At 45.2% G+C, this 23836-nt stretch overlaps 2 protein-coding genes and 1 pseudogene across 2 annotated transcripts; 2 read left to right on the top strand and 1 right to left on the bottom strand.

The window, feature by feature from the left end:
• Positions 1-182: 182 nt before the first annotated feature.
• tsfm (Ts translation elongation factor, mitochondrial) lies at positions 183-2479 on the bottom strand. The gene is made up of 6 exons (XM_029684191.2): positions 2338-2479; positions 1875-2027; positions 1467-1595; positions 1178-1300; positions 998-1079; positions 183-814 (listed from the first exon to the last, which is right to left on the bottom strand). Exons 1-6 carry the CDS (start codon positions 2383-2385, stop codon positions 420-422), a joined length of 930 nt encoding a protein of 309 aa, XP_029540051.1. The 5' UTR covers positions 2386-2479; the 3' UTR covers positions 183-419.
• Positions 2480-3434: 955 nt separating this feature from the next.
• On the top strand, positions 3435-14145 carry LOC115142329 (uridylate-specific endoribonuclease-like; annotated as a pseudogene).
• A 3760-nt stretch (positions 14146-17905) lies between these two features.
• On the top strand, positions 17906-21409 carry LOC115143716 (neurogenic differentiation factor 4-like). Its single transcript, XM_029684190.2, has 2 exons — positions 17906-18064; positions 20414-21409. Exon 2 carries the CDS (start codon positions 20420-20422, stop codon positions 21326-21328), a length of 909 nt encoding a protein of 302 aa, XP_029540050.2. The 5' UTR covers positions 17906-18064; positions 20414-20419; the 3' UTR covers positions 21329-21409.
• Positions 21410-23836: the final 2427 nt, after the last annotated feature.

Below are 23836 nucleotides of genomic sequence, written 5' to 3'. Positions count from 1 at the left end.
AAAACATCATTTGTTAGCCAATTCCATCGAAGCTTTCATGTGGACGATCATACGAGTCAGTCATATAAACCATTTGTATGATTGAACAAGTGCGCCATCGTGTGGTACGAATATATAAACTGTAGCTAGAGTTACAATATGACAAATTAGTGAGATATAAATGTACAGAAGACATGGTAATCTACAGTTTAAAATATCTTTATTGTTGGGGTGATTCAGTTAATTTATCCTACAGCATGTGTCATTTTAGTACACATATTAAGCTTATCACACAAGGCATGAAAACATGAGACATTGAAATTGGTTGAATGCATTTGCATGACATCAAATAACCATCTGCACTTTGGCCTAATTTAGAAACAAATAAAAGGCAGATAAAACATGACCTGTAAGGTCTCTGAGATGCTCTCCTCTACCCTTCAATGTGCCCCATCACTGCCAACCTCCCCACACTGAAAGCGGACAAAGTCCAGAACTCGTGCCCCCTGCTCCGTCAGGTACTGGGCCACTGTCCTACTAGGGTCAGGGAGGAAGGATTGGGGCAGCAGGCGCGTCTCCGCATCCCCACAGGGCAGGTCATCCATGTTGCCCAGGGATACGGGGGCCTCTCCCACTACGTGCTGCCCTAGCTTCCTCCCCAGGGTGTCCTGCGCCCCGTCCTTGCCCCCCTGGAACACCACGAGGGCGCCGTATCGCCCCATGGCCATATCAGACTGACCCGCCACACCACCGTGGATGTAGGAGCCGATATGCCAGCCTGCAGGGATACCAACCGTCACCGCCCGCCTCACTGACATGTTCTCACCCAGACGACCTGACAGGGGACGGGACAGGAAATTACAACTTCACTAACAGAGTAGTCTTCAATTTCCAAATTCTTCCAAGCAAGAAATAATGCTGCAGATAGAGGTTATTAAAGCTCAAATTCAATGAGAGCATCTCAATATTGATAAGAGTCTACTAAATTATTAAATGGCTATTTTTATTACTCACTCACCTATTGTAAGGGCCAGCTGATCAGCCAGAGAAGCACCTTCACCCAAGTTCAATTTCGAGAGGTCCTCTGCTGCCAGGAGACTCTGAAACCAACAAAGATAAATGCAGTTTTAAGTATTCCAACAGGTATACTAGGGTGATGTGGCTACTGAGTGGGGGATGGTGTGGTAATGTGTCATACCTTCACATATCCAGTTTGGCCCTGGTTTTTACTGCTGTGGTGAGCCATGGTGGCGAACGCCACATCCTTCACCAGCTGTTGGAACTTCTCATTACGGGCAACAAAGTCTGTCTCACAGTTCACCTGCAACACACACAGACGTGGAGGACATTGAGATACAAATACTTCTGATCATTTTTACATTTGATCAAACTAAAGAAATGAAGATAACTGTTAAAGCAGGTATTATTCAACTTGAATAATGTATGCGGACTGCACCGAGGAGGATGAGTGAATGAGATCTGCTTACCTCTACCATGACTGCAGCTTTGTCTCCTACAAACAGACCAATCAGCCCCTCTTTGGCCCTCCTCCCCTCCAGCTTGCTGGCCTTGCTCCAGCCTTCTTTCTGGGCCTGCTCATGTAACCAGCTCTCTGCCTTGGTTGGAGAAAAACATTACACAAATTATCCTAAATATACACTACATTTAAGTCAGCAGCTGCCCAATCCTGATCCAGGAGGCCTGCATTGTGTGCAAAGCACTGCAGGGCAGGCTTTTGTTCCAACCAAGCACTAACTCACCAGATTGAAAAGTACTAAAACCATATTTGTTATTGTTGGGCTGGAACAAATCCTGCACCTCTCCAGGGCCAAGTTTACACATCCATCCCTGCCCTGCTCAGCAAGCAAAGCTGTACTGAAAGAAGCAATGTTTACCTTTGTGATGTCATTATCACACTTCTCCAATGCTTTTTTGCAGTTAATGAATGTGTAGCCAGTACTTTTGCGTAGTTTCATAAGGAGAGCTTTCTCTGCAGCAAGAACTGGAAATCCTGTGTGTAAAGACTGTGCATGATGAACGGTGCAGACCTGGGTTGGACAAGAAATGAGATTATCGAACGTTACATTTCAGTGAAGCCATCATCATTGCTAACAGATTAAATCAAATGTCCATGATGACCTCTGGTTCTGGGAATATATTTCAATTCACTGTGATGTTGCCAACAACACTCAAAGGCTAGCTGCAGAATTTGGAATACTTTAACGTTCTTGTCCCATACGTGGTTAGCTAGGCTAGGTACTGGAAGCTAGTTAGCTTCAAATCAACAGCTGACAGCAGCTTCAGAAAGCACAACCAGAAAAAAAATGCTGGATGCCAGCGCACCATTTTCTTGCCTACCTTTGAGAACTCTGTTCTGATTGATCTGAAAACATACGTTAATGCCATTCTTGGAGCTTTTTATATATTAAAACCTAGATATTTCTCCTTATGAAAGCCGGAATGTCATTGAACCTAGCCGGGTAAGGCAAAGGAACATGGACAAACTTGAGCCAGGAAATGTAGCTATAAACGTTTGTTTAGCGCCATCTAACGTACTGGAATGCCTACCACACTGAGCCTACAATAGTTCGAAGGGGCTTCACTTCGGTGTAGAATGTATGTATACAAATAAATAAAAATCAGTGACGCAACTTTCACTGGACCACCCGCTGTATGACTCCCACCCGCTACTGCAAGAACTTGTCCCTTAGGCTTTTGTGATGCAGCTCACTTGCCAGCAATTTTGCACCATATAGGGAATGTCAAAAGCGCAAAAATCACTTAATAAATTGTTTAAATTACCAGAGATTCTCACATGGCCCTTATATTAGGCTATCTGTATTACAGGGCTATATCAGCCAATATGCTAGAAGTAGTTTGAAGAAAGCAGAGATGGAGAGACTTACACTTTCTCTAGAGCTATTTTTATAGCCTACCTTTTAGGAGTGGGAATATTTTCAGACGCAGAAATATGGGTGATCAATATGTTAGGACTATTTCTATACAGTGTAGTAAACTATTTAAGAAGTACGTTTCCTTGGAAAGATAACTGATTCTCTGCCCATCCATAGGCTATAGCCTACTCTATTTAATTGAGACCACACCGCGAACCTGATCTCGCAGGTATGGCTACTGAATTTGAAGCAGCAATAACGACGACAGCGACGTTGGCTACGTTTAGCATAGGACTATATGCACAGTCAGTACACAACACTGCTCATCATGTCTTAGCAGGATCAGATGGTGACAGGAGTCCCAGCAGGGTCAGACAGCCAGAGATGACCATTCTATGGAGCTCATGTGAAGTTTGCAGTATATTAACAATATCAGTGAATGATGAAAAAAAGTTACATCATTGAATTGATGGGTAGACCTCCAGTAGCTACAGGACAGCAGCTTTAGCTTAAAGCTACAGTCTGGGATCAAGGAATAATGCCTCCTCTTAGGAGGATCAGATGGCCACAGGGGTATCAGCAGGGTCAGGCAGCCAGGGAAGACCAGTCTGTGATGGAGCTGAGGTGAATCTTTGCAGATACACTTTATTTTCTCTGTGCAGCAAACACTGGACAAGACAGCTATTTAAGGCACTTGGACAAATCTCCAAAGTTGATTTCCAAACTGTATCAAGGGTTGATAGCTTTTCCCTATGACACAAAACATGTAAAACAAAAATATGAGGAAGACCTGGTATTGACGATGAATGGACACAGATATGTTTGAATGCCCAGTCATGTTCATATCATCTCAGGCATCAATTACTGCAGTTTAAGACCATTCATAGAATGTACTTTATTCCAGTGAAACTGAATATCATGCACTCAGAAATGGCATTCCTCTGCTGGAGGTGTAAAACACCAAAGGGGACATATTTGCATATGTGTCACGCCCTGGCCATAGAGAGGCTTTTATTCTTGGTTATTTTGGTTAGGCCAGGGTGTGACTAGGGTGGGCATTCTATGTTCATTTTCTATGTTTTGTATTACTTTGTTGTTTGGCGGGTGTGGTTCTCAATCAGAGGCAGCTGTCTATTGTTGTCTCTGATTGAGAACCATACTTAGGTAGCTTTTTCCCACATGGGTTTTGTGGGTAGTTGATTTCTGTTTTGTTTTTTGTTTTTTTCCTTTCTCTTTCCAACTTTCAGGTCATTCCCTTTGTTGGTTTTGTATATAGTGTGAATAAACAAAGATGAACACGTACCACGCTGCACCTTGGTCCTCACCTTCTTCCATCAACAGCCGTTATGGTCTTGTGAAGGCTGGCTGAATTCTGACAATTGTATGTTCTTTTATCTCAGCATGTCTACTGATTCTCCCTCATCCCTGTTTTTGTTTTCTTGGAAATGTTTATACTAGAGACTGTCATCTGAAGAAGCTGTGTAACCAGGCATTTATAGCGGCTAAGAAATGCATTGCCATTAATTGGAAGGTTGGTTATCCTCCCACAATGTTAAGTTACAGTTGAAGTCGGAAGTTTACATACATTTAGGTTGGAGTCATTAAAACTGATGTTCAACCACTCCACAAATGTCTTGTTAAAGAACTACAGTTTTGGCAAGTCAGTTAGGACATCTACCTTGTGCATGACACAAGTCATTTTTCCAACAATTGTTTACAGACAGATTATTTCACTTATAATTCACTGTATCACAATCCTAGTGGGTCAGAAGTTTACATACACTAAGTTGACTGTGCCTTTAAACAGCTTGGAAAATTCCAGAAAATGACGTAATGGCTTTATAAGCTTCTGATAGGCTAATTGACATAATTTGAGCCAATTGGAGGTGTACCTGTGGATGTATTTCAAGGCCTACCTTCAAACTCAGTGCCTCTTTGCTTGACATCATGGGAAAATCTAAAGAAATCAGCCAATGTTTTTATTTTTTAGAGCTCCACAAGTCTGGTTCATCCTTGGGAGCAATTTCCAAACGCCTGAAGGTACCATGTTCATCTGTACAAACAATAGTTTGCAAGTATAAACACCATGGGACCACGTAGCCGTCATACCGCTCAGGAAGGAGACACATTCTGTCTCCTGGAGATGAACATACTTTGGTGTGAAAAGTGCAAATCAGTCCCAGAACAACAGCAAAGGACCTTGTGAAGATGCTGGAGGAAACAGGTACAAAAATATCTATATCCACAGTAAAACGAGTCCTATATCGACATAACCTGAAAGGCCGCTCAGCAAGGAAGAAGCCACTGCTCCAAAACCGCCATAAAAAAGCCAGACTACGGTTTGCAACTGCACATGGGGTCAAAGATCATACTTTTTGGAGAAAGGTCCTCTGGTCTGATGAAACAGAAATAGAACTGTTTGGCCATAATGACCGTCGTTATGTTTGGAGGAAAAAGGCAGAGGCTTGCAAGCCGTAGAACACCATCCCAACCGTGAAACACGGGGGTGGCAGCATCATGTTGTGGGGATGCATTGCTGCAGGAGGAACTGGTGCACTTCACAAAATAGATGGCATCATGAGAAAGTAAAAGTATGTGGCTATATTGAAGCAACATCTCAAGACATCAGTCAGGAAGTTAAAACTTGGTCGCAAATGGGTCTTCCAAATAGACAATGACCCCAAGCATACTTCCAAAGTTGTGGTAAAATGGCTTAAGGACAACAAAGTCAAGGTATTGGAGTGGCCATCACAAAGCCCTGACCTCAATCCTATAGAAAATTTGTCGGCAGAATTGAAAAAGCATGTGTGAGCAAGGAGGCCTACAAACCTGACTCAGTTACACCAGCTCTGTCAGGAGGAATGGGCCAAAAAGATTCACCCAACTTATTGTGGGAAGCTTGTGAAAGGCTTCCGGAAATGTTTGACCCAAGTTAAACAATTTAAAGGCAATGCTACCAAAAACTAATTGAGTGTATGTAAACTTCTGACCCACTGGGAATGTGATGAAAGAAATAAAAGCTGAAATAAATCAACCTCTCAACTATTCTTCTGACATTTCACATTCTTAAAATAAAGTCGTGATCCTAACTGACCTAAGACAGGGAATTTTTACTAGGATTAAATGTCAGGAATTTTGAAAAACTGAGTTAAAATGTAGTTCGCTAAGGTGTATGTAAACTTCTGACTTCAGCTGCATGTATCACTATATTTGACTTATTACAAGATTAAGGGTATACTGGGCATCTTTCATAAGGTCTGGTTGCCTTATACGGAATTCAGTACGAATAAAGGAGTCTGTATTGAACACATGCCCATGTCAGGGGAGATAACTAAGGAAATCCCTAGCTGCTGGGCTGCTCAGTCCTGGCCCTGGGGGTCTGCTGTCTTGTGGGTTGTCACTCTGGCCTTTGCCTAACACACCCAAAACTAATTAAATACATTTTTCATTTAGATCTTAAAGTTTTTTTTTATGATGGTAAAAACTGTCTGAAAGAAATCTGCCTAATGTATTGAATTATCAATACATTAGGCAGTTAATAGGAAGTGTCCAACTCTATTCTAAGCAATTCACCTTGTTAGTCAGTTAGTTAGAATAGTTTATCATCTGTTTGTGAAGTATTCCTTTGTTTATTGGCTCTAAGCCTAGTTAAATTGTATATGAACTCTACCAAACTAGCCAAAAGCTTAGCACATTATAGTTATTTCACTCTCTTGTTCCTTTTCTCTATCTTGCTCCACATCCTGCAAGGGCCGTTGTGACGAGAAGTACAACTCTCAGAACAAGTGCCACTGCAACTCAAAGTGCTCCCAGTATGATAACTGCTCCAATGACTATGCAGCCCTCTGTAATGTTGAGAGGGTACTGTGGCATTCTGATCTGGAGGCATGAAAACAAATCCATGTCCCTGAAACATATCCCACTGTCTACTACACCTAGGCACAGTTCATTTGAATCTGTTATTAGTTTGAGCTGGCCTTTTTTACATCCCGGGCAATTATCCACAACTGGTGAAATTCACATAGTGGTCAAGGTCGATCACAGTTGACCATACAGATACTCCTGCATCATATCTGAAAGAGTCCTTACTACATAGCCTTTGTGAACAAAATCAAAATGAACATACCGGCTCAATATTAGACCAGTCAGCTATTCACCTTGCTGTGGGCCATAGTGGCAGGATGGTTCACTAGTGTTTGAATCAGGGTGCCCTCAGTCTTTTACAGCAGGATGTGTGTTTGGCCAGTAGAGGTCATTGTTGTGTCATGTAAATTGTCACTAATCATGCACATCACAACAATCTTCAATAGGCTCCATATGTGAAACACAGGACTCGGCAGTTCATACCACTTTTAGACATTGTTGTTCAAATGTCAATTTAAGCTAAAAAATATTAATTATGACTTCTCTTTTAAGCACCCGCTCCAGGATTGTCCTGCCAGGGCCGCCGTGGGGAGAAATACAACTCTCAGAACAAGTGCCAATGCAACACCAAGTGAAGAGATCACAACTGCTGCAGCAACTACACCTCCCTCTGTGGAAATGGCTTAATTGTTACACCAAATTGATTACAACCCTGGTACTGTATTTGTCCTGTAGTACATTATAATGAGTTAATGACCCCACAACAACATCGAAATGACCTATGAAATGTCAAAACAATGTCATTACTTCTCTGTGCTACAACAGTACAATGATTATTCATGTAAACTGTTCCCCATGGTTCTGATACTGTATGTTCTATGGGTGGTAGGCTATTTTAGGTTCTATGGGTAGCAGTCCCTAAAATAAAGTGCTCCTTTCCTGTGTCTGTTATGCTCTGGTGGTGGAGATACCGGCAGTAACATCACTGACCCAGTCTCTGTCTAAAGCTCTGTATGCTCTGGACTCCAACAAGCCCTCTGTGTCATAGCTGATCATTGACTCCCAGGCCAGAGTGCCTGTCTCCCAGACCTGCTCCCAGAACGACCTTTGTTCTCTTATTCCTCTCTTTGTCTCTTATGTTATTTTTTCTCTCTCATTATATCTTCACCCCTCTTTCTGTCACTGTCCAACCTCCCCCTTCTCTCTGCCCCTTGCTCTATTTCTTTCTCTCTGACCTATATCCTGACAGTGTTGTCTTCCATCCAGGCTGTTCCAGTTCCTGGATGAGGCATCTCTGTTCTCCAAGCCGTCATATGTTAAAGGGCCTCCCGAGAGGCGCAGCGGTCTAAGCCACTGCATCGCAGTGCTAGAGGCGTCACTACAGACCCCGGTTCACCTGTTCATACCGCTATCATCCAAAAGATGAGGTCAGTACAAGTGCATCAAAGCTGGGACCGAGAGATTGAAAAACAGCTTATATCTCAAGTCCATCAGACTGTTAAACAGCTATCACCAACTCAGAAGGGCTGCTACCTAAATTGAGACCCAATCACAGGACACTTTAATAAATGGATCACTAGTCACTTTAAACAAGGCTTACATATTTTACATTACTCATATCACATGTATATACTGTATTTTATACCATCTACTGCACCTTGCCTATGCCACTCGGCCATCGCTTATCCATATACTTATGTGTACATATTCTCACTCACCCCTTTAGATTTGTGTGTATTAGGTAGTTGTTGGGGAATTGTTAGATTACTTGTTGATATTACTGCACTGTCGGAACTAGAAGCACAAGCATTTCGCTACACTCGCATTAACATCTGCTCACTATGTGTATGTGACCAATAAAATTGTATTGAATTTGATTTACAAGTAGGCTGTAATTGTGAATAAGAATGTGTTTTTATCCGACTTGCTTAGTTAAATAAAAAAACAAAAATATGCTGCCTTCATGGCCCTGCAGGACAAGTACAAGAGGAACATAGGCACCACTGAGGACTTTACCCCCCAGCAGCTGGCTGAGGAGGACGCCTTCCTCAGGGAGACCATGTTCAACTGAGTTGGGCAGAGAGCTCGCTCTTCACCAAGAGTGTTTACAGTGCCTAATGAAAGTCTACACACCCCTTGCACAGTCTTCGCATTTTGCAACCGTTGTACACAACTTACTCTACATTTCCAAAGTCAAAGAAAAATGATAGAAAATGTTCCTAATTAATCAAATCAAATTGTATTTGTCACATGCGCCGAATACAACAGGCATTGGCACCTTACAGTGAAATGCTTACTTACTTAGTCTGGGAGGCCCTTTGATTAGCTGTTCAGGAGTCTTATGGCTTGGGGGTAGAAGCTGTTTAGAAGCCTCTTGGACCTAGACTTGGCGATCCGGTACCGCTTGCCGTGCAGTAGCAGAGAGAACAGTCTATGACTAGGGTGGCTGGAGTCTTTGACAATTTTTTAGGGCTTTCCTCTGACACTGCCTGGTATAGAGGTCCTGGATGGCAGGAAGCTTGGCACCAGTGATGTACTGGGCCGTACGCACTACCCTCTATAGTGCCTTGTGGTCGGAGGCTGAGCAGTTGCCATACCAAGCAGTGATGCAACCCGTCAGGGTAATCTCGATGGTGCAGCTGTAAAGTCTTTTGAGGATCTGATGACCCATGCCGAATCAGTAACCAGTGTGACCTGACCTCCTCCCCAGGATGCTATGGCTCAGAGGAGAAGTTCCTCCATGACCTGAAGATGATGTGGTTCGACCTCTACTCCTGCTACCCTGGCAAGATGGACTCCAGCGGTTTCGAGCAGGTCTGTGTGTGTACTTGTGTGTGTATGTGTATGTAGTGTGTGTGTGTATGTGGTGTGTATGTAGGAGTGTGTGTGTTCATAAAGTGTATATTTGCTATTGTAGGGGAGATTAAGTGTGGGAAGATATCTGGGTTCCACAACTGGCTCCAGTTCTACCGACTGGAGGAACAGGGTCTGATTGACTACTACAGCCATAGCTTTGACAGACCTGTAAGCACCAAACAAACCATCACAATCACGACACAACTCTGTAATTGTAACACAAAGTCTCCAACAAATTAAGATTTGACTGAGATCTCTCTCAATTTCTCTTGCACTCTATCTTGCTCTCTCTCTCTCTCTCTTTCACTCACTCAATTCAATTCAAGGGGCATGATTGGCTTGGGAAACATATGTTAACATTGCAAAGCAAGTGAAATAGATCATGTACGAAAGTGAAATAAACAGTAAAAACAGTTACACTCACAGAAGTTCCAAAAGAATAAAGACATTACAAATGTTGTATTTGTCACGTTTGTCGTAAGGATCGGACCAAGGCGCAGCGTGGTATGCGTACATTCTTCTTTATTAAAGAAAGAACACTGACCAAACTAACCCTCGGTGGTGGCTCTGGTTCTGGACGCACCCCCCCTCCTTAAGCTGATCCCTCCACCTTTGTAGAACCAGACCGTGGATCATTGCCGGAGGCCCCGGACTGGGAACCGTCGCTGGAGACCCCGGACTGGGGCCCGTCGCTGGAAACCCCGGGCTGGGGACCGTCGCTGGAGACCCCGGGCTGGGGACCGTCGCTGGAGACCCCGGGCTGGGGACCGTCGATGTAGATCCCGGGCTGGGGACCGCCGCTGGAGACCCCGGACTGGGGACCGCCGCTGGAGACCCCGGACTGGGGACCGCCGCTGGAGGCCCCGGACTGGGGACCCCGGAGACCCGGACTGGGGACCGCCGCTGGAGACCCCGGACTGGGGACCGCCGCTGGAGGCCCCGGACTGGGGACCGCCGCTGGAGACCCCGGACTGGGGACCGTCGCTGGAGGCTCCGGACTGGGGAGCGTCGCTGGAGACCCCGGACTGGGGCCCGTCGCTGGAAACCCCGGGCTGGGGACCGTCGCTGGAGACCCCGGGCTGGGGACCGTCGCTGGAGACCCCGGGCTGGGGACCGTCGATGTAGACCCCGGGCTGGGGACCGCCGCTGGAGGCCCCGGACTGGGGACCGCCGCTGGAGACCCCGGACTGGGGACCGCCGCTGGAGGCCCCGGACTGGGGACCGCCGCTGGAGACCCCGGACAGGGGACCGCCGCTGGAGACCCCGGACTGGGGACCGTCGCTGGAGGCTCCGGACTGGGAATCGTCGTTGGAGGTTCCGGACTGTGGCCCGTCGTTGGAGGTTCCGGACTGTGGCACATCGTTGGAGGTTCCGGACTGTGAAACGTCACCGGAAGCTCTGGACTGGGAACTGTCGCCGGAAGCTCTGGACTGTGGAGGAGCACTTGATACCTGGTGCGTGGTGCTGGCACTGGTGGTACCGGGCTGAAGACACGCACCTCAGGGCGAGTGCGAGGAGCAGGAACAGGACGTACTGGACTCTGGAGGCGCATTGGAGGCCTGGTGCGTGGGACCGGTACAGGTGGCACTGGGCTGAAGACACGCACCTCAGGGCAAGTGCGGGGAGGAGACACAGGACGTACTGGACTGTGGAGGTGCACTGGAGGCCTGGAGCGTAGAGCTGGCACAATGCATCCTGGCTGGATGCCCATTCTAGCCCGGCAAATGTGAGGAGCTGGAATAGAGCGCACCGGGCTGAAGACACACACCTCAGGGCGAGTGCAGAGAGGAGACACAGGATGTACTCGACTGTGGTGGTTCACTGGACACCTGATGCGTGGGACCGGTACAGGTGACACCGGGCTGATGACACGCACCTCAGCACGCACGCTCTGCATCGCTCTCAATGCTAGCACCTCTCTCTGGAATCTCTGAGATTTTGAACTCCTCATCTGACTCCCTGACTGGCTCTGGTTCGCTCCTCGGCTCCGCCGACTGCTCCATGTGCCCCCAAATATTTTGGGGGTTTCTGTGGCCTATCTCGTTGGTATAACTCCTCGTAACGTCGCCATTCCGCTTTCGCTGCCTCTATTTCCTCCTTCGGAAGGCGATACTCCCCAGCCTGCATCCAGGGTCCTGCTCCATCCAGGATCTCCTCCCAGGTCCATTCCTCCTGAACACGCTGCTTGGTACATTTTTGGTGGGTTCTTCTGTCACGTTAGTCGTAAGGAACAAGGAGCAGCGTCGTATGCGTACATTCTACTTTATTAAAGAAGGAACACTGACCAAACTAACAAAATAACAAAACGAACGAAACGTGAAGCTAATGTGAATAGTGCAGACAGGCAACTAAACATAGAACACGAACCCACGAACACAAAAGGGAAAATGGCTACCTAAATATGATCCCCAATCAGAGACAACGATAAACAGCTGCCTCTGATTGGGAACCATATCAGGCCACCATAGACATACAAATACCTAGACCTACAAAACCACTAGACATACAAAACCCCTAAACAATACAAAAACTAGCATACCTACCCTCGTCACATCCTGACCTAACCAAAATATAAAGAAAACAGAGATATCTAAGGTCAGAACGTGACAGTATTATGTATACATACAGTGTTGTAACGATGTGCAAATGGTTAAAGTACAAAAGGGAAAATAAATTAACATCAATATGGGTTGGATTTACAATGGTGTTTGTTCTTCACTGGTTACCCATTTCTTGTGGCAACAGGTCACAGATATTGCTGCTGTGATGGCACACTGTGGTATTTCATCCAGTAGATATGGGAGTTTATCAAAGTCGGGTTTGTCTTCAAATTCTTTGTGGATCTTTGTAATCTGAGGGAAATATGTGTCTCTAATATGGTCATACATTTGGCAGGAGGTTGGGAAGTTGTCACGGCTGACTAGGTGTGTAGAGCGGTCCAGGGGAAAGATGCACTTTAATGCGACACCAAAAGTAAATGCCCAAACACGCAGGGCGCAAAACACTGACCAACCCAAAACAACGGGTAACACGGTCCAGAGCACAAACAACACCAACGACACAAACGTGAACATCAAAATAATCCCGCACAACAAAGGGGCGGGTTCCACACGCTAAATAGGGAAGCAAGTCAAGCACACACAAAACAGGAACAGGTGTAACTCATGAGACAAAACTAACCGAAAGAAAAAGGGATCGGTGGCGGCTAGTAGGCCGGTGACGACTTCGTGGGGACTCGTGACAGAAGGGCAGTTCAGTTTCCACCTCATTTTGAGGGCAGTGTGCATATAGCCTGTCTTCTCTTGAGAGCCAGGTCTGCCTACAGCGGCCTTTCTCAATAGCAAGGCTATGCTCACTGCGTCTGTACATAGTCAAAGCTTTCCTTAAGTTTGGGTCAGTCACAGTGGTCAGGTATTCTGCCACTGTGTACTCTCTGTGTAGGGCCAAATAGCATTCTAGTTTGCTCTGTTTTTTTATTCATTCTTTCCAATGTGTCAAGTAATTATCTTTTTGTTTTCTCATGATTTGGTTGGGTATAATTGTGTTGCTGTCCTGGGGATCTGTGAGGTCTGTTTGTGTTTGTGAACAGAGCCCCTGGACCAGCTATCTTAGGGGACTCTTCTCCAGGTTCATCTCTCTGTAGGTGATGGCTTTGTTATGGAAGGTTTGGAAATCGCTTCCTTTTAGGTGGTTGTAGAATTTAATGGCTTTTTTCTGGAATTTGAAAATTAGTGGGTATCAGCCTAATTCTGCTCTGTGTGCATTATTTAGTGTTTTACATTGTACACAGAGGATATGTTTTGCATAATTCTGCAGGCAGAGTCTCAATTTGGTGTCCCATTTTGTGATTTCTTGGTTGGTGAGCAGACCCCAGACCTCACAACCATAAATGGCAATGGGTTCTGTAAATGATTCATGTATCTTTAGCCAGATCCTAATTTGTATGTCGAATTTTATCTTCCTTTTGTTCACTCTCTTTCTAAGTGGACTTCCTACCCTGATGTTCTTGGGATGCAGTTTACGTGGGATGGCTACTTCAAGCAGGTTGGTTCTGCCATCATTGGCTGCAGTTCTGAGTTTGAGTTGGCCATGTACAGTCTTTGCTACATCACCCGTCTAGGGAAACAGCGAGTACTCTGTGTGTGTGTGTCAATTATTTTTCATTATCTACCAAATATGATGTACACACTATTCAAAGCCATTGCTGTTCTCCATTTCCATCCATTTTGGACCGTGTGTCCCATTATGTCTCATTATGCTTGTGTACTGTATATGTGTGTTTGTGCTTGTTGCCATTGAGTGTTATGATTTCATCTGGTTTTCTATGTCCAGGTGTAAACAGAGCCTGGGAGGGAAGCCACTGGTGATCCAGACCTACACCTGGGAAAACTCCTCCTATGGGAATGGGAAGAAGTACATCGGCTCTGCCTTCCCTGCCACGCCCTAGAACTGAAGCACACAGCAGCCACTCAGCATTCAACAAGCTAGCAACAGTCTGTCAATCACATCCCGCATCAAACTCAACAATGTCCGATCTTAGTCCTGATACATAAGAGCATTTCATTATTTGTATTTGTAAATGGGTTCCATTTTTGTAAATGGGACAATTCATGTATGAATGTTTTGCGCTCACTATAAATGTATTGCAGACATTCAGCATTCAGATTGATATTTGAAGGCAAATTTCCTGTGTCAGCGGAGACTGCATTTTGTAAACACTGTATATATCTGCTCAATCGGAAATTACCTTGGCATGTCTATTGCACAATCTATAGCTTCAGCAATACATCTTGAATATAGCCCTTAGTCAAGCAATGAAGAAATCTGCAGGGTATGAGAATCCCATGCACTCCTGAGGGCATGATCAAACTATGCCCAACGGGGCTGAAAATTGCCATTTACACGCTCCCCATGTGCCCGCCTATAGCGGGCACATGGGGACACCCCACCACTAAGAGCATGTGTGCATCTGACACAATCGCTTACTGTCTTACCCCCCCAAAAAAATGCACTCCTGCACTCCTCACCGATAAACGAATGGAAACTAATGGAAACAAAAACACATTTAGCAGATCCAATTCTGCTTGACCTACTCCAAACAGTACCCACTAGCTAAACCTGTTCCTATCAGCTGTCCGTAAAGCCCTGTGTGTCCCACCCCAGCTGGGGGTGAGGATCTGCGTGTGTGAGGCTGCTTCCAGCTGGGATGGGGGGTCGAGTTTACCCATTCACTCATCCAGGGTGACTAACGGGATAAACTCTGGGTCTGCCGACAGGACAGGGGAACACACTTGCACCCCTGTTTAAAGAAAGTATTAGAGGAGATGGATCTGCCTTAGATCCCATTGTTCCCCGGTATGTGTGCGTCCGTGCCAAGTGAGAACACAAGGCCAGTCACTTCATACAAAAAACACGTCTTTCAGGAATTCATCTGATTTGGGCCTCAATAAATGGGCTGAGTCTCACATCGATCTGACAATAACGATACGCTCTGTGAGTAATTTCCCCAGTTCAGTTTTGTCAGACCATATTACATTTTCTGGGCCGGCGACTCTGAAAAGTAGAAGAGTAAATGTCCTCTCTTTTTATACCCGAAATGGAATCAAATTAAACCACAGTGGGGCGAGTGGGAGAAAAAGATTCAATTGTTCCTTTTGTCGCTCTCACAACTTCATAATCGAATTATAGCTGGCCACCCGCCAACCCCCACCACAGATAGCCCCCCAAATGGGCTCCCCCTGGCAGATATAGTAGCCACCTGACTTTTGTTTTGTAATTATATTATCCCGCTCTCTTTAGCGTGTCGTGGCTAATGGCTGAGCGGGCCAGTCCAGCTGCACATGCAGAAACAAAGCTGCTTATGGGGCCAGACAATAGGCTCGTGGAAAAGGGACGCCTGAAGGCGGTCGGCCAATGAGCACGCACCGCAGGGGGCCAACGGGGGGTTTAGGGAAGGGTTAAGAGGGTTTGGGGTGTAGCTGGGGGGGTGTCTATTTTTGTGGCCCTGTGGAGTGGCCTCATCAATGGGATGGTTGGTATAAGGACACATGGTCCAGATCACCAGAACGTTTATGGCTTAGGTTGGAGGGAGGTTCAAGTGTGGCTCAATGTAACTTCCAAGCTGATGAGGGACCATGAAACTCAGAGTAACTTTCATTCTCTGGAGGTCTGTTTGTCTTTCTGAACGCGCAATAATAAACAATATGATCAGCCTATTGTCCTCCCTACTCAAAACATCAAAAGTATTTGGAGAGAATGTCGGTGATGGGATGGTTGGGCCCACAAGTATTAGATAAAGAGGTGAATGTGATATGTTATTCTCAAATCAATTGTAAAAAATAAAAATAAAAACTCTATTGCACATTGTAATAGCATCATTTCTGATACGTGATATATATAAAAGTGTTTACAACTTGATTATAGTTGCACATGCAGTCTTTCCAGACAAATTGCAACACCCAACCCCCCACCAACACACACACATGTAAGTGCTCTCTCCTCATTCCCAACCAGGGTATCAAGATTTCTCATAGGACTCCCTGTCTGACAGATGGACACAGCCCCCTCTCCCTACTGTAACTGAAAACTGGAGCGCTGGGGATTCAGGAAGAGGTTGTGTGCCTGTGTGTGTTTGTGTGTGTGTGTGTGTGTGTGTGTGTGGGGGGGGGGGTTCTGCTTTCTGCAGCTGAAACTGCTGCCCTCTCAAGCACACATACAAACATACCGACGCAAGGCAAGGTGAGGAGGGAGAGTCCTTAGGGGTCAATGTTAGGTCAGGTGAGAATACAAGTGCATCTGAGCCGCTAGCAGATAGTTACTGAACGAGAAAAAAGGGGGAAGAGGAAAGAAGGATGAGCCATCTGTCAGAAAAGTTCATAGTGCATGACCAACACCAAGGGGACTAAGGCACATGACAGCAATCATATCTACCTCTTTACCACTTGTGGAATCGGGATATTTCTCCCTCTTTAATGTTGCTCCAGTTATATTTTGCTCCAGATAAATCGAAATGTGTGAAAATGAAAGAGAACCAAAAAAATGATGAATTGGATGTGAGAAAAGTGGCAGCTTGTCTTCATATCTAAATGGCATATGTTTATTTTTTTGTCTTGTTTTGTGTCACCCATAGTTTGCTTTTGAGTCTGCCAAAGTGAGGCTATTCCCACTCTGGGGAAGAGCAAGGCCTGGCTCAGTTATTTCCATTCTGGGTTGCAGGTGTGGAGTAGGACAGGCATTGCCCCAGAGGGAGAGGGAGAGGAAGGGGGTGGTGGGGGGGGGGTCGGCTGGGGAGGGTGAGACACATCCGTTGGGTGCACAGACAGTCCCCCCATCCAACCCCTCACTCACTGCTCCCTCCAGCATGAGCACATGTGATTCTTTCTCTCATGGGACAGTAGCACTTCCCTCCATCTCTCTCTATCTTTCCCTCACACAATCACACGCACACTGTGTATCTATTGAACGTCAAGTCTATACAGAGATGAACATACCCTTTAAAAGCATAGTTGTAAAATAATTCACAGAATGAGGAAATGAAATGCTCTGTATAACCCACATAATTAGAATCATTATATTTCTATGGTATAACCTACCTACTTGTAGAGTTGGCTAAATTAGTAGGCCAACTTGCTACACAAATAACAGCCCACTTGTAGCTAGATGACCTGTCTCCATTCAGTTAGTTTGTTCTGTCTTTCACCTCAGGACTTCTCTATGCAGGCGCCGCGCCTGTCCCGTCTCGTGAGGGGTGTCTCTGGAGCCCTATTTAATTAGCGTAATTGGGTGCAATGAGCTCACGCCCGACGCCAATATCGGTTCAGCAAACGCGGATGTATGAATTACGGGGGAATGGCGCAAACACCTGCTCACGCGCAACCGCAAGCTGTCACAATCGGTTAAACTCGCAGAGCATCTCAATCCACGCTAAAGTTGCACTGCTTATTTGTTGATACAGACTGATAATACAAATTGTACAAATAAAACTATTGCAACTATGAACATGTTCTAATGTAGTGGCGCAATAATGTTATGTGCCATAAGAGCTTAGGCCTGCAGGCTATCAATCTAATTACAACGATTTTGTTTCACACGCACACACACACACACACACACACACACACACACACACACACACACACACACACACAGTGAACTTTTTTTGTTCATGACATTGGCCACGGGCCGGGCCACGCGCGCGCTCGAGCGCAGATGAATTGGATGCGAGAGGATGAGAGAGCGGGAGGAGGAGCCTGTCTGTCGGTTGGACGCTAAAACCCCGGGCCCCCGCGGAGTGAACTGCAGAGAGGCGTCACTCTGGGATGGAACACAGACAACTTGCGAAGGAGACGCAGGGGAGAAAGTTCAAGATTGAGTGCTTTAGGCTAGTTGAGATAGTAACCTGTAGGCTAAATCCGCTCAACAGCCAATAACAATTTACAGGAGTTCCTAGGGAACGTTATTTCAAATATCAGGTAGGCCAACTTCATGTTTAATTTCGAATGTATGTCAATGTTTCTTTCTCCAAAGATCATAGTCTATTTCGAATAGCATAGGCCCATTGGAATAGTAATAATTGACTATTGAAATATTTTAATAATATTTATGTGAAGTTGAATGTGAAATGTGAAATGTTGACCACTTCTAAATTGGTAGGGTAGCCTAGTAGGTTATTATTTGACATTTTCTAAATGTTGGGTTAGGCCCATAGGTTATTCGGCTAAGTAACGGGAATGAGGAATAGGCTACAGGCAGATTAATAAATAGTTATCAATTTAGGATTCTTAAGAACTGCGACATGATCATTAGGCACTAGGCTGCTGTTCTTAAAATGTGCCTGGAATAATCTTAAGGGAAAACGTTAACAGGTGTAAGCCTACTTAAAGTGGCAATCAGCAGTTGAAACAATAACAAAGCCTTGTCCTCGCCCCTGTTTCTGTAAAAAGCTGACGGATGGGGCTGGAGAAATGTAACCAATCTCAAATTCATAGACAGAGCTATGAATGCAAGGACTGAGCATCTATGATATCAAAATGATAGTTTTAACCATGTTTTGAAGCTATAGAGTGTTTGTTTACTTTACTTTGTTTACAAACATTGGAGTAAAACAAACATATATATTATATATACAAATATATTTTGGGCTCTGAAGGGGTGTGGCAGTTGAACTAAGCTCATGAGGCATTTATAACTTATATTCTTCAAGAATCAATGGGTACATATCATTCATTTATAAGTCCAAAGAATGGATGTGGCAACTGCAGATTTTCCCTTTAAATCGAAACAGGGATTATTTATCCAAAGACAGCCTAAACCTGGGTTACCTCACCTGGTCAGCCTGCTTCAGAATAACTTTGGTCATCAGCTTGTTCCTAAAATGGTCATAATCATTGCTGACATAGCTGGGAAATATCTCAATAAAGAAACAACATATTTATGATATTAGGCTAATAATTGTATGAAAGTAGCTAATGCTATAGGTTATCATTCATCAAACTAAATTATGGTGTGGAATAAAAATCAATGACACACACAAAATTGTGGACAAATGACTTAAAACCTAGTTTCAAATAGGCCTATAGATCTGGGATCGGCAACAGACAATTTTTTTTCTCCCCAAATGTTCTTTTGCCTCAACAAAAAAAAAGGTTTAAAGTTTTTGGTCTGTACAATCACCAGGAATTCACCAAAGTATTCCCACGAATAAAAACAGAGACGTGATTGTGTCTCAATATAATGAAGGTAATTATTGTTATTTTCAAATATATATATATTTGAGCTTAGTTTTGATCAATTTGCAGTGTGCAAATTATTTTCCAACCACCCCGACCATCCACTTCGACAAAAATCGACCCATGGCCGAATCTAGTTGCCTACCCCTGCTATAGAGGATCTAATAGGCTAAATTAAGATCATTTTCTAGAACTCCCCAAATAGATAATTTATGGGCAAACCTACAGTGAAAACTCCTAGTGAAATCTAGCCTATCATCGCCATAATCATAAAAACAATTTGTTGCAGAGTTATAAATAGATTTTTCTGAGTTCCCTGTTACTGATCCGGGAATGTAGTCTAACCTTGAGTTAATCCCTTGTTGCCGCCTCATCCATGGAGGGAGCAAATCCCGCAATGGCCCAGATTGAGAGTGCATCCCGGTGTCCGCCACAACCTAAAAGCGAGGAATTACAGAGTTTTGAAGTCCCCCGAGATCAAGTCTCCCCTCGGATTAAAATAATCCTTGTAGGCTACGCACGCTGTTTGCAGACAAACAGATTACATATGAAAGCAGCATGTTTCATGAAAATCTTAAAACATAAAATCCCTAAAATATTCAAAAAACCCCCAAAGCATTGCACCAAACCGGTAATCAAAGGCCTTAGCTTAGACAATTGATTGTGGAGATTGTAGAGTAAGCAGGCTAAGGCTAGTCCTGACCTAATCTCTCATGAACAGACAACATAAACATAAAACTAAATTACGTGAGATTTTTGTTCTGGGTCAAGCGAGATCAGTCCTGATCTAGCGCTCACCTTGAGGCTACTACAGTAGGCCACACAAGGTCAATAAAACTCATTAGGCTGTGGGATAAAACTGCTATAAATAGACTGGTCTGGTCCTCAAGACCAGCTTGGGTCAATGTCCCAGCATCAGTAGGTCTATCAGTAGAAAACTTACTCTCAATTCACATCAGCTTTGGACAGGATAGACAAAACAAGTCAAAGGGTAAAGTTGTGATGAGCCTCGTTTTCTTAGTACAAAATATTTGATAAAAAGTGTATATGTTAAGGTCATAACTATTGCTAATGTTGGTGTGTTGTTTCCAGGAGACCATGATGGCCAATTCGTACGGAAGGCCCAGCGAGGGGGCGGAGCTAGTCAGCTCTCTGGAGTGGATGGATGATGACGTGAGCTCCCCAGACGGAGACAAGCCAATCAAAGCGCAGCGCTACAGACCAGGCGGAATGGGCCACCTGGGCAGGGAGCTGGGCAGCGAGGATATGGAGGAGGATGAGGAGGAGGAGGAAGAGGAGGGCCAGGGAGACGGGAACGCTCCCAAACGCCGAGGGCCCAAGAGGAAAAGGATGACCAAAGCCCGGCAGGAGCGCTTCAAGGCGCGACGTGTGAAGGCTAACGCCCGGGAGCGCTCAAGGATGCACGGGCTGAACGATGCGCTGGAGAACCTGCGCAGCATCATGCCCTGCCACTCCAAGACTCAGAAACTGTCCAAAATCGAGACTCTGCGGCTGGCGCGCAACTACATCTGTGCCCTGTCTGAAGCCCTGGAAGGGGACCAGTCCACGGAGAGCAGGGCCTTCATGGATACCCTGTGTGAAGGCCTCTCCCAGCCCACCAGCAACTTGGTGGCTGGCTGTCTGCAGCTCGGGCCTGGGGGTTTTGTTGAGGAGAGGCCTGAGGACAGGAATGGGGGGAGAGGAGGGCCCACAGTCCTGGGAGGGGTGGGGATGGCTGTTAGACCAATCAGCTACTCCTCCCCCGGCCTGCCCAGCCCGCCCTATGGCACATTGGACTCCGCCCACCTGCTCCATTTGAGGGGAATGAAAGGAGGGGCTTACGAGAGCCACTCCCCTAATGACTGTAACACCCCTCCCTACGATGGCCCCCCAACACCCCCGCTCAGCATCGGCAATAACCTGGTGCCCAAGCAGTCCTCTCCCCACTACCTCCCCCCTCACCACTACCCCCTCCTCCATGGGCCTGTACCAGAGCGCCCGCTATGAGCTGCCCCTGGAGATGCCCTATGACTCATACCACCCTCCTCACATGGCACCCCCGCAGATGGGAACTGTCTATGGGGATTAAGGGCCAGAGAGGACAGATGGGGCAGATGTTACTCTCTCCAACAACACAACAATCACCCTGCCCCAACTGGCTTCATCTTAACCTATGACTGAGGTGTTGGGAGAAATCAGACTTTGGTACTGAACACTGTGAAAGCAGCCCATCGTTGTGAACAACTGGGTAGTGCTGTTGTGGACTGTTGTTTACATTTGTGTACTGTAAAGGTTAGGGCTCAACACTGTCAAAGTCTGCTCATGATTGACTTTAAACCAGTTGTTTGCTACGGTTGTTTCTGAATGCTGATTAGGTTAAAAGGCACCCACAACTTGACCATTTCCATGACCATTTCCTATTCCTAGTTCCTATTGGTGGAAAGTCTGTCTTGAAGAAGGACTTCAGCTTGACCGCTATGACCTCATTATGACAACATTATGACCACATTATGACCACATTATGAGCACTTCTGACCAGCACTGGGAACATGAAACAGATCATTCACATTAATGCATTATACATTTATTTATTATCTTATTTAATATTTATATGAACTGCTGTTAGTAATGCTGTGTTTATCCGTTTTATATGTGTTTGGTCTCGGCCTTCTCTATTTGTGCTGTCCTTGTTACATTGTTGACGGTCTCTGACAGTGTATCTGTTATCTCTCTGTGTCCATTTCTCCTTTGTTGTGTGTTCTTTCCTGTTTCACACTGAAAAGAGATTCTCATATAATATTGCTAGTGTAATGTTGCTGATGACCAAGGGGAAAACTGCCCATATGAGGAAATGAGAAATGTCTGCTGTTGTAATGAATAGAACAAATATAAATTACAAAATGTAATTGAAGTTGAACTATCAGCCAGGTGGATCTTATTAATGGACATTCCTAAATCAAATATACTGTATGTATATGTTGTATAATATTCTGTCCAGACACTTTCTCCATTGCCAAATATGTTCCTTTAAATGTACAAATGTTCCTCGAGCTGAAAACATTTGGATTGTATTTTTTAACAAACATTTTATGAATTAAAACAATGTAAACTTCATTTTTTTTGTGTGAAATTCTGAAAGTGAGTTTGCTTAGATGAAAAAACTGTCTTGTTAGGTCAAAAGACAGTCAAGGACCAACTGCAATTAGGGTGTTTGCAGGTAGTGGGAGGGAGTGATATGTGAGAGTATTGACAGGTTGTAACACAATGAGAGAGGTGAGACGGAGTAGAGAAGATGACGGGGGGTGTGTTTCAAATGAGAGTACTTCTGTGACTACTGTTATTATGCTACCACCCCTGAGAAAATCCTTTTCCCACACACACACACACTCACACTCACACACAAACACACACACACACCCCTAGGCCTACAGGTGGAGACCAGAAAGGGAGTGAGAAACGAGCATGCAAGAGAGAGAGAGGAGAGAGAGCAATAAAGAGAGAGAGAAGGAGAGAGAGAGGAGAAAGAATGCTAAAGAGAGAGAGGGAGAGATAAAGAGAGAGAGAGGAGAAGGAGAAGGAGAGAGGAGAGAGTGATAAAGAGAGAAGAGAGAGAGCGATAAAGAGAGAGAGGAGAGAGAGCGATAAAGAGAGAGAGAGGAGAGAGAGCGATAAAGAGAGAGAGGAGAGAGAGAGAAGGAGAGAGAGATGAGAAAGAACGCTAAAGAGAGAGAAGGAGAGGGAGAGATAAAGAGAGAGAGGAGAAGGAGAAGGAGAGAGGAGAGAGCGATCAAGAGAGAGAGGAGAGAGAGCGATAAAGAGAGATAGCGAAGGAGAGAGCGCGATAAAGATAGAGAGAGAGAGCGATAAAGAGATAGAGGAGAGAGAGCGATAAAGAGAGAGAGGGAGAGAGCAATAAAGAGAACGAGAGAAGGAGAGAGAGCGATAAAGAGAGAGAGATAAAGAGAGAGGGAGAGAGAGAGCGATAAAGAGAGAGAGATAAAGAGAGGGAGAGAGAGAGATAAAGAGAGAGAGAGGGAGAGAGAGGAGGAGAGAGAGAGAGCGATAAAGAGAGAGAGGAGAGAGAGTGATAGAGAGGGAGAGAGAGATAAAGAGAGAGCAATAAAGAGAAAGCGATAAAGAGAGAGCGATAAAGAGAGAGAGAGAGAGAAAGAGAGAGACATGAAAAATGGAGATGCATAAAGGGGAGTTTTGCTGTTAAATGGCCACTGTGGGTCCATTGTAAACGCAGCCTGTTCTTTCTCTTGACCCCTGACCCTGCATTGTGCTGAGGTTGCTGGCTCTGGAGGGAAAGACAGCTGGGAGAAACAGAGGGGAGGGACATTTCTCTGACAGACAGCTAGGGGGGGCAAATGCACGGGAGGGTGAGCTACACCCCCTCATAAACCCGCCTCCAACCAATCCCATCCCTCTTCATTCAGCATTGGAATGACACATAACTCTGCTCACACGCACACACACATAGGCACACATGCACACATACATAGACAGGTGGAA

This window comes from Oncorhynchus nerka, linkage group LG15 (genome assembly GCF_034236695.1).
Source record: "Oncorhynchus nerka isolate Pitt River linkage group LG15, Oner_Uvic_2.0, whole genome shotgun sequence".
Lineage (NCBI taxonomy): Eukaryota > Metazoa > Chordata > Actinopteri > Salmoniformes > Salmonidae > Oncorhynchus > Oncorhynchus nerka.
The sequence above is the reverse complement of the archived record's forward strand: the minus strand, read 5'-3'. Positions and strand labels throughout refer to the sequence as shown.